This window comes from Canis lupus, chromosome 27, assembly GCF_048164855.1.
Source record: "Canis lupus baileyi chromosome 27, mCanLup2.hap1, whole genome shotgun sequence".
NCBI lineage: Eukaryota > Metazoa > Chordata > Mammalia > Carnivora > Canidae > Canis > Canis lupus.
Genome location: NC_132864.1, coordinates 11,894,684 through 11,907,357, shown reverse-complemented (window position 1 = coordinate 11,907,357; position 12,674 = coordinate 11,894,684). Strand labels below are relative to the sequence as shown.

At 54.5% G+C, this 12,674-nt stretch overlaps 1 protein-coding gene across 34 annotated transcripts in view; it reads right to left on the bottom strand.

Annotated features, from left to right (window-relative positions):
• The window catches only part of NCOR2 (nuclear receptor corepressor 2), a 211,475-nt gene that overhangs the window by 91,046 nt on the left and 107,755 nt on the right, over nucleotides 1-12,674 (bottom strand). For 30 of the 34 annotated variants that reach the window (XM_072802173.1, XM_072802172.1, XM_072802174.1 and 27 more), the window contains 3 exons: nucleotides 9,454-9,520; nucleotides 3,064-3,236; nucleotides 2,030-2,123 (listed from right to left, as the gene is read on the bottom strand). In XM_072802173.1, coding sequence (XP_072658274.1) covers nucleotides 2,030-2,123; nucleotides 3,064-3,236; nucleotides 9,454-9,520 — 334 coding nt within the window. The remainder of the gene's footprint in view (nucleotides 1-2,029; nucleotides 2,124-3,063; nucleotides 3,237-9,453; nucleotides 9,521-12,674) is intronic. The other 4 variants (XM_072802179.1, XM_072802205.1, XM_072802196.1 and 1 more) reach the window with 1 other exon arrangement.

Below are 12,674 nucleotides of genomic sequence, written 5' to 3'. Positions count from 1 at the left end.
TCAGCTGGGCTCATTTCCCCAAATCTCTGCAGCCAGCCCATTACCGGCGATTAATTACCCATCTGAGGAGGCAGACAAAGGCCCAGCATGGCCAAGGTCAGCTAGTTCAAAGGATCTGCGTTGCCTGCCCTCCCGCAGCCAACCTCTCCTTTGGCATTTGGGATTCCTAGCAGGAACACAGAGCCTTGAGCACCAGCTCCGGGAGGACCCCTGCCCCAGGAGGACCCCTGCCCCAGGAGGCCTGAGCCTCCCAGTACTTGGCACAGCCCTCTGGTACCAACACCTCTCCCATCATCCTTGGCACCCCGCATGAGCACTAATGGCACAGCACAGGTATGTCACAGGCAGAGCTGTCTCCAGGCAGGAACCCCTGCTGTGCCCACTCAGGGGTCTGTCTTCTGAGGTGTGCGCTGTGACTGCATCTCTCCTCCTGCCCCGCCCCCTCCTTCCTACCCTCCCAGGGAACCTCCAGTCAGTTGAAGTCTCAGCTCTAAATCCCTTTTTCCCACCACCCCACCCCAATGCCATCCCTTCAACATTCTCAGGAGGCCAGTGGCTACATTCTCATGTGGCCAGGACCCAGGGAAGTAGGCCTCTGGCATGGGGGCTGGGGACAGAGGACATGGTCGGCTGAGATGCTACTCACCCTTGGCCATCAGGCAGGAAACACTGGGAGAGGGCCACCCACCCCCCTCTTGCTTCCAAGGCAAACTGAACTCGTGTCCACACCCCTGTGGGATGTGCATGCAGCCATAGCATCGGCGTGACAGGAGCTGGAGCCAACCTGCAGGTATGATTGTGGCCAAGGGCTGAGTTCTGCTTTCTCTGGACCGAATGGCATTCAGAAAAGGGACATACCATGTGAAGTTTTAAAAAGAAGATCTCTTTTCATGGCCAGACTGTCTGAATCACCTGCATCAGAATCATGTGGGTAACTTGGTAAAAAATGCAGAGTCCTGGGCTCCACTCCAGATTAGCTACATCAGAACCTCTAGGGGCAGGGCCTGGAAAACTGAACAGGGCACCCCTTCCCTAGGACTCAACAGTCTGTCCAGTGTGAGAATCAGCAGCCTAGAGCAGTGCTGCGGCAATGCAGGTATTCACTGCCTGCCCTGTCCAGTGTGGCAGCCATGAACTACACGTGGGTGCTGAGCACGGAACATGTGCCTGGTATGCCACGGAACCAAAGTTTTAGTTTTCTATCACTTTAGTTAACTTTGACTTAAATGACCTTGGGTTGCTAGGGGCTGCTGCACTACCGGATCAGAGTCCCTGGGGAAGAAGGACGTGCTCCCTCCTTTCACAAGGCTCTCTCACGTCTACTGTGGGGTTGGGCACAAGCAGGTGGGGGGACTGGCACATTAGAATCTTGACCTGTAAGACTCAGGAGGGGCCAGGCTGGCACCAACACTTCCCTAGGCAAATGCCTCCTCTGCATACTGATCATCTCTGGGCCCCAAGACCATGGCCAGGGTCACCAAGGCTGAGCTCTGGTTGTCCAGGCATGCCCAGGGGGTCCAAGAGAACAAAGAGAGTGTGCTCGTGCTGGCAGGGCCGGGGTCCTACCAGAAGGCCGCCAGTGGGGTGTGCTGGGAACTATCACATCTGCCCCCAGTCTGGGTGCTGAGAGGCTGACCTAGAAAGCACAGTTCTCAGGCACCCCTACCTCTGGCTTCTGGTTGGGCTCAGCCAATGGGAGGTACTGCAAGACAGGAGATACAAGAGGCGGGGGTAATAATCCCCCAGCTTCCTCCCTACTGTGGCATCATGCTATGACCCGCCCTGGCCATGTCCTGCCAGATGGCTGTAGCATAGCAACACCCCTTTCTCCATTTGTCCTTTAGGCTTGGAGAAAGGTGATGGCCACCGCCCCCATGCCACAATACCCTGCACTGATTCTGCCCACACTTCAGGGACAAGCCCCTTGATTTCTACCATCAGGGTGAATTCTGCTTCCTGTCAGGAAGCTCCCAGGGATGGGGGATGGAAGGGAATGAAGTCAAGGCCAGAGTCAAGGCTGTGCTCTTACCTCCTGCTCTGAGAGGCCATCGATGATCTCAGACACCTCGTGCTCACTGCGGGCGGCCGACATGGAGAGCCCGCTGCCCCGCTGGCCCACCCTGCTGGAGACCAAAGGGACATACTCAAGACCGGCCCCTTGGCAGCCGGGACTCCAGCAGGCACCACAGCATAGACCAAGCCCAGAACTTCACCAGAGGCAGAGTGTAGGTGGGAAGGAGGGAGGTACAAAGGGACCAGGCCTCTCCTACCCACAGGGACCACCCCAGGCTGAGAAGTCCAGGGGAGGGCATGGAGCCCCAACCCTGACCCAGGAATGCCACAGGGACCCAGTCCCATCTTCTCTCCTAAGATGCCCCCGAAAGCCCAGCCCCACTGCTCCAGGATTTGTGCCTCAGTCTCCTCCCCTGTAACAGGGGGATAGAGTGGCCCCTGGCTCCCAGGGCTGGGAGGGGGCATTCAGTGAGATGTGGCCTGTGAGTGTCCAGGAAAGGATGGAAGCGGCATTATCAAAGCTCACTGCCCGTCACCCTATCTGTGGAACAACAGAAGCACAGCTACACATCACCAAGCACCCCTATTGGGCAATGAGCACTCCTATGCAGGATCTCACACTATCCTCATGACCCCCACATAAGCCCAGAGACCAGCATCCTGATCCAGCTTCCAAGTGAGGGGCAGGCAGTCCTCTTGCCTCTGATCTACACCCAGGATCTCAAACTCCACTCCCTTCAGGGGCCATACAGGCCACATAAATGAACAAGGCTGGCAGGTGCTAGCCCATGGCACATGAGAAGGGGACCTTGCTCCACCAAAACATGTTTGAGTTTCAAATAAGCACTAAAGCCAAGCAGGTGCTGCATGGCACATCCAAGAGCCTCATACAGTCCCTGGGCCACCAGTTTGAGACCCTGCTGGGCTGTTTCACAGCAGCCAGGGCTCTTCTGCTGACCCAGGTCCTTGAGGCATCTGGGAGGAATGGGCAAGGTGGGATGCGGGAGGAAGCAAGGAAGGAGGAGGGTCAGGCTCCAGCCCCTGGCTCACCTCTGCATGCGCTCCTGCAGCTCGCGCTGCTTGCGGATCTCAGGGAACTGCTTCTCGTAGTATTCGCGCACCTTGCTCTCCTTGGCGCGTCGCCGGGGGTTGTTCTCAATGCGCTCCACCTTCTTCTCCCAGGCTTCCATGAGCTGGTCATAGCGCTGGCAGAACTTTTGTTCCTGGGTGAGCACAGCATGGGGAGCACTGATCAGCGGTTCATCCTCCATCTGGACGCCAGCCCCACTCCCCTCTGTGCTCCCAGCCCGCTCTGCATGCACATGGGCACACACCATCACACAGGCAGACAGGAGCAAGCTGAGATGCAGACACACACGGCCACACACAGGAGACACACATGATCACACAGAGACCTGGGCAGACCTGGGCCCCAAGAAAACCCAGCTGCTGCTCCCAAGCAGCTCCTGGGAAGAAGCCTCTACCATCCCTCCCTAAGGGCCTGGCTGCCTCCTACCCTGGGAGATGGTCCACTGGCCTGGCCTCCTAGAAACGCCTCATCTGATGCAGCTGCCACCAGCTACACATGACTAAGTTCAAATCACATTAAGTAACATTTAATATTCAGACCCTGGTCCCTCGAAACACATTTCCCGTGCTCCATAGCTGCATGTGGGAAGGATTCTCATCTGGAGTGGGCAGCACACACAAAGGCCATTTCCATCATGAAAGGAAATGATGTTAACACAGGCTCTGGTGTGTCTGTCAGGTTCAGGGCGCCCCCTAGAAAGCATCCTCTTTCTGAAAAGTTCCTCATTCTCTGGCCTCAGGCTCAGCCATGATCCCAGGCCTAGGGAGTCTATGTGAAGTCCTGAGCAGCTCCCAGGAAGAAGCCTCTACCACTTCTCCTGGACAACGTAGTCCCTCTCTATGTCTATTCACAGTGCCACCTATTTTATGTCCTCACTAAAAGACCCCCAGCCAGCCAGGAACATAGCTGCCTGCCTTCCACATCTCCAAGGTGACCGAGACCTTGAGCAGGTGGGGAGCAATAAGCTGCCCATAAGACCCCAATCTCCCTGTCTCAAACAGCTGTGCTAGACAGATGGCATGGTCTGGGAGTCTCGCTTGAACGCCCTTTCAATGCTTCAGCATAATCAGAAAACCCCTCTTTCGTCCTTGTGATCAGACACCTCACCCCATCCTGCATTTCAACCTATGTAAGGCAACCTGTGACCTTGGTCCTCAGCAAACACAGCAGGGCATCCATACCCAAGGGGATGTCAAGCCAGCTTTGGCAGGGCATGAAACATGACCCCAGCTCCCAGGAGTCCCATACATATGTGGGCTGCTCCAAGAACCCGATAGAGATCAGGATGTGGTTCCAGTAGCAGACAACAGCCACAGTGTTCGTGGCTCTGCGGTGCAGACAGCACCCCACCGGGCATGGGGACTGGGGAGGGGAGGATACTGACAGCCCTGTCACCATCATAGCAGGGGACCCACCCCACCCCACTCCTGCCTGAGAGGCCGCAGTCTGATAAACAAGAGTGAGAAAACAGGTCAGATGGGGAGATGGGGAGAAACGGTCACCCAATCAGCATAGGAAAATCATACAGTTGCCAGAGAAGACACACACGGCCTGTGTCCACTGCACCGAGCTCCTGGGGACAGTGCCCTGCGAGAGGTGGCAGCCCTTCCCCGGGGAGCATGAATGCTCAGTGGGTTTTCCATGAGGTAGACCCACTGATCAGGGAAGGAAGGGAATCTCCACCTCATGCTCACACACACACTCACGCTCCAGATGCTGGGCCAGAGCTAAGCCAGTGTGAGGGGGTGCCAGCAGCAAATCTCTGCAGGGGACGAGGAGCAGGGCCACCATGCCCATGACCACAGTCTCTGTGTCTTATGAGGACATGTCACCCCCAACCTCTCGCTTTCTGGCAGCCGGAGTTCACCCTTGCCACCCCTGCCCTCACCTCTGCCACTGGCTAAACATTCCTTCCTGCAGACAGATTCACTCAAACCCACACAGGCTGCAACTACCATCCCTGGTGCCAGGGGACTCAGGGCCCAGGTACCCCAGCCCTGTGCCTGGCATCGCTCAGTGTAGGAGCAGAGGCCAGGATCCCAGCAGCAGCAGCCCACAGTTACTCTGATGGCATCCAGAGCACCTGCTCGCCCCTTGCTGCTGGTGTTTTTGGTGTCATACCCGAGTAGTCACTGCCACACCCAAGGTCATGAAGAGTCACTGCTGTGCTTCTCCCTAGGAATTTTATGGTTTCGGCTCTCACATTTAGGGCTTCAGTTGACTGAGTGTTTGCGTCAGTTCTGGGGGGTGGGGATCCAACTCTACTCTGCACGTGGATACCTCGTCATCCCCACAACACTTGCTGAAGAGACCATCCTTCTCACTGAATGGATTCAGCCTCTTGTGAAAAATCACCTAGCCACAGGTGTGAGGGCTTATTTTCAGGCTATTCCATGCTGTCCCACTGGTCTCGGGTCTGCCCTTATGCCAGAACCACACTGTCCTGGTTACTATAACTTTGTGATCCATTTTGAAATCAGATGCACATGGTTGTTCTTTTCCCATCCCATAGGGACTGCCTAGCCGCCTGCAGTTGACAGTTCTGAGTGCCCACTCTATGCCAGGCGGCACCCTGGGTACACTGCATGCAGCCTCTCACTCAGTGACCCAATGAATGGGTGTTAATATCCTCATCGAGCAGAGAAGGAAACTGAGGCCAAAAGTTAAATGATTTGCCCCACATGTCTAATAGCACCAAGATTTGAAACCTTCCTGCCTGCCCTGCCAGGTGTGATGCAGCTCTGCACTGAGGGAAGCAATGGGTGATGGGGCTCCCTGAACACAGGAGAAGGCAGTCCCAGGCCAAGCGCTGGGGGAAAGGAAGTTCGTGTCAGAGAAGGGCAGCTGCAGCTAGCTGGCCAGAGGGGCTGGCCTCTGTGGTCACCTCCTAACCCATAGGCTGCCTGCAGGGCTCAGCAGGACATGGTCACAGAAGCTCAAAATGTTCTGTGCATCAACTGTCCTGAGCACCAGGGCTCCCGGCCTCCCCCACAGCATGTTCATGAGGGATAAGGGTGACAGGCTGCGACTCTCCCCGGCCTCCAGCCTACCCAGTGCTCAGGCTGCAGAAGCAAGCCACGGCTGCTGGGGCAGGTCCAGGAAAAGCCCCAATGCTCAAAGGGAAGCCGGGAATACTCCTGAGAGGTGTGAAGGATGGAAGAGGGGTGAAGAAACCTTCAGCTGCCTCTTGATGTACATAAATTACAAGGTGGGTGGGGACAAGCCAAGGAAAGCAGAAAGGCAGACTATGCTGAAAATAAGCCAGTGCCCACTGTGGTGGGCTGAAGGGTGACCTCCCAGAATCTGGAGATTACTTGAGCTTGTTTGACAAAGCACTTGAGATGAGGTCATCCTGGATTAAGGTGAGCTCTGAACCATGTAATCAGGTGTCCATGTAAGAGACCAGGAGATGGCCCTGTGGATACAGAGGCTGAGACCAGAGGGACACAGGGACCCCCAGGGGCTGGGAGAAGCAGAAGGGATCCACCTCACAGCCTCTGGTGGGAACACAGTCTTGCTCACATCTTAACTTTGGAATTCTGGTCTCTGGAACCACCAGAGAATATATTTCTATTGTCTTCAGCAGCCTGGCTTATGGTCATGTTACAGCAGCCTCAGGAAACAGGTACACCCACCCTCCATGCTGGGCACACCTCCTGGCTTACCCATCCCACACAGCCACCATCGCTGTCAAAGCGCCCCCTTCACCAGGCACCACTCTAAATGCTCTTGCAGCAAGCACGTGCCTCCAGCCTCACTGCACCCCACCCCATTTTGAAGAAGAAGAAGAGGAAGAGTAAGGCTCGGGGTGGAGACTGCACTCCCCAGATCACACACGGCAGGCCATGGTGGGTGGGCTGAACCTGAGCCCCGATATTCTCAGCAGAGCCTTACCCCCACCCCTACCCCCCAGTCCGGCCTCCCAGGGCTGAGCTCAGCTCCCAGGGAAGGATAGGACAAGCTGAGGAGGTTTATGTCAATGTCCTTCTGGGGGCAAAGCCTTGGCTCTTTGCACAAGGCCGGAGTGCAGGCAGTGTGGGCAGCTGACCTGTGTGGTCCCTGGAACCTTTACGTCTAAAGGAGGTTGGTTCACAGTGGGGGCAGGGCATGCAGGTCTAAGGTCTGGGGGACCATCTGGACCATCTGGACCCTCCCCATCCTCGATGAAGACAATGCATCAGGGGCTTTGGGTTCATTACAGAACAACAAGAACAAGAATGCCCTGCCATTGCAGGATGGGCTCAGCCTGGCCTCAGAGCCACCCTGAATTTCAAATAAGACTACTTTCCCCTCCACCTCAAGGGACCCCCAAGCAACCACAGGGATCCTTCTAAAATGCACATCAAAATTTCTTCCTCCTGCCTAAAATGAACCCCACCCCAGACAGGGCAACAGTGGACAGAAATGTGGCTGAGGCTGGAAGATGGCAGGGAATGGCTATTGGTTCTTCAGTGCGGTGAGAACAGAACTTCCCATCCTCTCAGGAGATGGGTACAGAGGCGTTAGGGAGAGAGGCCCAGGTGCCTGCACCTACTCCCTACTTGTTAGACAAAAATATTCACACTCATGCACATGTGCACATACATGCACGTGCACACACAGCAAAGAAGCATTAGCCATGACCCCATGACTGACTCCACTCGGTGGGAATACAGGTGCTCACTGTATTTTGTCCAATTTCCTGTTTGAAATTCTCACAATAAAGACTTCATATTGTTTATCAAGAATCCACTTAGAAGAATAAATTAAGGGTCCCATTGCATTTAAAATAAAATCTGAATGGTTCATCCTGCTGAAGGCAATCTGGCTCCCATGTCATTCACATCAACTGCTGACCCCCAAGTCACACAGTGCACTACAGACTTGCCTGCTGCATTCTGTCCCATCCTACCCAAGCTGGCTCCAACCTCAGGGCCTTTGCACTTGCTGTGCCCTCTGCCTGATGCTCCAGATTTCCACACAGCTGGTCCTTCCTGTCATTCCCACTTCAGTACTGAGGCTACCACGCGGGACATGCAGGCTGTTCCCACTCCAGGCCTCCACACAGCACTTCTCACTGTGCCTCCTCTGCTCAGCCACTGTACCAGGCTTGTGGCAGGTCCTGGCTGTATATTTAACTCAATGAGTAAGATGAAACACCCACTTTCAAGAAACCCACCCATGCCACCTCTGGTCTCCATGTGGTCAATCTGGGGATCTGAGGAAACTGAGAAAGGAAAGGCGAGATGCCCACCACTTCTCACTCCATGGAACACTGGGGTCCAGAGGACCACCTGCCAGCTTCCCAGCCACCTGCCATCTGTTCCAGAAGCGTCTCCTCTCTTCTGGGACCCAACTGGGGTCTGGGGCCAGAACACGGTCAGTTTAGAAACTGGTTTAGAGGAATCATGCCCTCAAGTGGTCCAACTGGAGCTTTGGTGAGATGGTCTGAGAAAGGACAGCTCTTCCTCTGGCTCTAGAAGACTCAGATCTGCCGCAGGAATTCAGGTCCCACAGAGAAACCCATCTGTCAATGTGCTAACATAGAGAGTTGAAGAAAAACTGCACAGAAATGAAGGTAAAACGGGATCGAATGACTCCTGAACTCCACCCAAAGGACTCTTTCAGCCACAAATTCCTATACTGGGTAAGCTCATCTGAGCCAGCTCTTCCCTCACGGCGAAGAGTACTAATGAGTGACTTCCCCTCCATCGCAGGGCCCTAGTCCCCCCCACAGTGAATCAGTGATGTAAACAGCCCCCCCGAACCACAACTGCCTGTGTTCCCTCATGCACACTCTCTTCGCCTTGGGCCCCCGTCCCAGATGAGAGGCCAGAGCATGTGGCTGATGCAGGAGTCCCACCCCTGGCTGTAGTGATGTAGCCACTGCCCACCAGAGCAAGCAAGGGAGCCTCACTTCTTCTGAACACCCTCATTTTCCTGAGCCAGGAAAACCTCATCTCTAAGGGAGTGCCCTGCAGTCACCTCCACCAACACATGGCCTACCCCACCCCCAACTCTTCCAACAAACTTCTCTCTTCCTGCCTGGAAAGCCCACGGGTCCTCTGACAGCAACCAATTTTCCAGGCCAACATACTGCTTTCTCCCCTTCCAGGCTGGAAAAGGAGCAGCAGAATTCCGGGCCCCAGGCCTCCTCGGGTAGCTGCGTCCCAAGCCCTGGCTTCATCAAAGCAGCTGCCACGCTTCCCATCTGCCCCGCTATCCCTGGCCTTTCTTCATAGCCTGAACATGCAGAGAGACAGCTGCAGGCCAGGAGGTTCCACGGGCACGGCCTCAAGTGCCTGGACTACCTGACTGTCCAGGAAGCCTGGCCCAGGGGAGCGACCAGGGAGACTCCAGCGGTGGCTTACCCATTGTTTCCGAGCGTGGTTCCTCCTCTTGAAGTACAAGATTAACTTTTTCCGCATCGCCTGGTTTCTAAGCAAGAGAAAAACAGCAAATGGGGCAGGTCAGTCATACAGGGTTTCACATATCTTATCCTTCACTGAGCTGTTTCCTGACAGCAAGCCCTAAGTTTGCCCCTTTACTGACCTAAAAGACAGCCCACGGCCCCACAAGGGAACCATGAAATGCCAATGTGCATCCTCTCCCTCCCAGCGAGCTCTCCCACATTTCAGACTGAGCACAATGTGCAGAAGAAGGGTTCCCAGAGGGTGGGGTGTTGAGGCTTCCTGCCCTCCTGGAGCTGCCATCCCCTGCCATGCACACCCAGGATCCCTTCTAGAAAACTAGCCACAGAGAAACATCCACAGGCTCAGACCAGGAACATGGGCCAGAGAGATCAAGACCCTGAGGTCTGTGGCCACAGAGACGAGTGTCTCCCAGTCTGCCTCCAACTAAGCAGCACATTCTGGCCTCTGGGGCACCCTTAGCCTGTGGCAGTCAATGTCACATAAGTAGGGCAGCATGGGCTACCCATGCTACAGCCCGTGAGGCAGGACCCCTTGGTAAGCCCCCTTCCCCTCAGCCCCTCTCCATGGCCTCCCCACACAAGTGAGTGCTACCAACACCTGGGTGGGCCTGGGTCGTCAGACAGGCCTTAGTAAGTAGCCTGGGGAGACCCAGACCTTGCTCACCGCGATCCAGGGATACAGCTATGACAGCTTCTCTGAGGAGGGGTACTCCAACTTCATCTTCTCAGTAGTGTCCAAACCCCACAAAGAGCTTACATGCCATTTCCCATCCAGCCTCTAGGAGGTTCCAGGAGCCACCCAAAACCCCAACCTCAGAAAAAAGACCAAGATGGTAGGAGTCCCCAGGCCCTGATGGGACAAAGCTCCCCCAACACATGCCTCACGGGGGGCTGAAGGGCTGGAAACAATCAGACACAGGCACCTCATACAGAGTCCCTCTCTGCCTCCAGGCCCCTGCAGCCAGAAGCCACCACTTCAGAAGGCCCCACTGTCAGGCCCAGCTGTCCTCAGGGTCTGTACCCACACTGGAGTCCCAGGCCAAACAAGTACTCTCCCCAACCCCCAGTGATCTCCAACAGAAGTCAGCATCCTCATTACCTGGTCTCAAGTCCAGGGATGCTAACAAGCCTACATGTCCCCTCTTAATTCGGAGGGATAGGCACAGTGAATGTGTGGGCAGCATCACCTCTCTGGAACTCCCCATGGACCCCAACAGGGTTCAGAGCCCTGTTTACTCTCCACCTCCTGAGAAAGAAATACCATGCCACTTCTAAGAGGGTCCTGGGAGGTGGAGGGGGACGGGTTACCCTGCCTCCCGGGGTCATTCTGGCCTCATGTTAGCCAGGGCCTTCCCACTGTCATCAGCCTCCCCTGTGCTGTCCCCAAAAGGGTGGGCACCAGGATCCTCAGTCACAAAGGCTGAAACCAGAACACTTCATTCTGTGACGAGGTGTTCCAGCAACCTTAGAGGGCCTCCAACCTCAATACCCTCATCTGAAAAACGAATTCAATAACATCATGTTTTCACATCCTCAGTCATTCAACAGATGTTTATGGAGTACCTACTATGTGCTGGCACTCTTCTAGGCACTTGGGACATAGCTTTGAGTAGTGTAAAGTCCCCAGCCCTCACGGAGGTGACACTCAGAGGGGTCACATGGACAGTAAGCAGGACAGTCCACATCATCATGGATTCAGAAACTCAAACATGGGAGTGGGGGTAGTGAGTAGGTGGGATGGGAGAATGTAGCTACTTTAGGTGCAGTGGTGAGAGGGCTGGGGGCTGAGATTTGGATCACCAGAAGCACCTAGCTGTGGAAAGATGTGGAGGGAAGGGCACCACAGGCAGAGGATTCTAAGTACAGAGGCCTGGGGTGGGAACAAGAAAGGCTATATGGTTGGAGAGAACTGGGGAGGGGCAAGGGACAGTGAGGCTGGCAGGGCTGGCTGTATGAGGTTTTGGTTTGGGCAGGGTGAAGGGCTTTTAAAAAGATGGGCAGCTGAGAAGGCCGAGAAGCAAGGACAGCCCAGGGCAGGGAGCCGGGGAGCACCAAGGTCTTGCTTCTTCACAGGATTCTCCACAACAAATAAGCCATTTCTCTCCAGAGCTGGGACAGGCATACACAAGAAGAGCCCAGAACATCTTTAAGTAAAGAAGTGCTAAAAAGAAGATGACAAAATTAAAAGATCAGAGGGACAAAGACCCAGCCTGAGCTTCGGACTGCTAAAGCTGGGAAAATATAAGCACCAAAATAAGTAACCCCAGCGCTGGATCCAAACCCAAAGAACAAAATAAATATCCATGAGTCCGCGTGCTGATATAAATAAAAAACTGAATAAATAAATAAGGAAGAAGGAGCAAATGTTTCTTACAGAATCCGCTTACAAGGAAGGCAGGAGATGGAAAGTCACCACTAGAACCACTAGAACACTTCAGCCCACCTGCCGCCGGAAGATCCACATGTGAATGGTACAACTGGCCACGCTTTAAGGAAAAACCAGAATTTGCATAGCTTCAAAGTCTCTTCTCCCAAATAGTTGCTAGTCATTGAGCAGTTTTCACTTACGGCCACAAATCCTATGATGCTCCTCCTGCAGGAGGTGGAAGGGAGCCCTCCACCCCATGATGGCAGCCTGGATCCTTACTTGCTTCTAAAGCACTGAACACAGGAGAGCAAGATAGCCATGCACGGAGGTGATGGCACCTCTGACGAGTCCTGATGGGAAGGGTGGCTCCTCACCTCTGTGGGGCTCTCCCCCCAAATCTATGCCCTGCCCCTTCATGAGAAAGCACCAGGCAAACCCAAATCAAGAGACATTCTGCCCAAGCCCTGAAAACAGCTCTTCAAAAGGGTCAGGAAAGTCAGGGGAAGATGGAAAAACTGTCACCTGTGGACCAAGGAGACACAAGGACAGAGTGCAAAGTAGGAATCTGCAATCAGATCCCGGACCGGAAAAATCCAAAGAAAGTCTCTGGGTTGGCACTGAGCACTGTTCCACCGCCACATTATCAGTTCTGACGAATGCAGCCTCACTTAACAGAAGATGTTCATATTAGGGGATGCTGGCCAGAAGGTATATGGGAAATTCTTTATACTATCTTTGCCACTCTTCTGTAAATCTAGCTTTTTATTTTTAATATTTTATTTATTTATTTA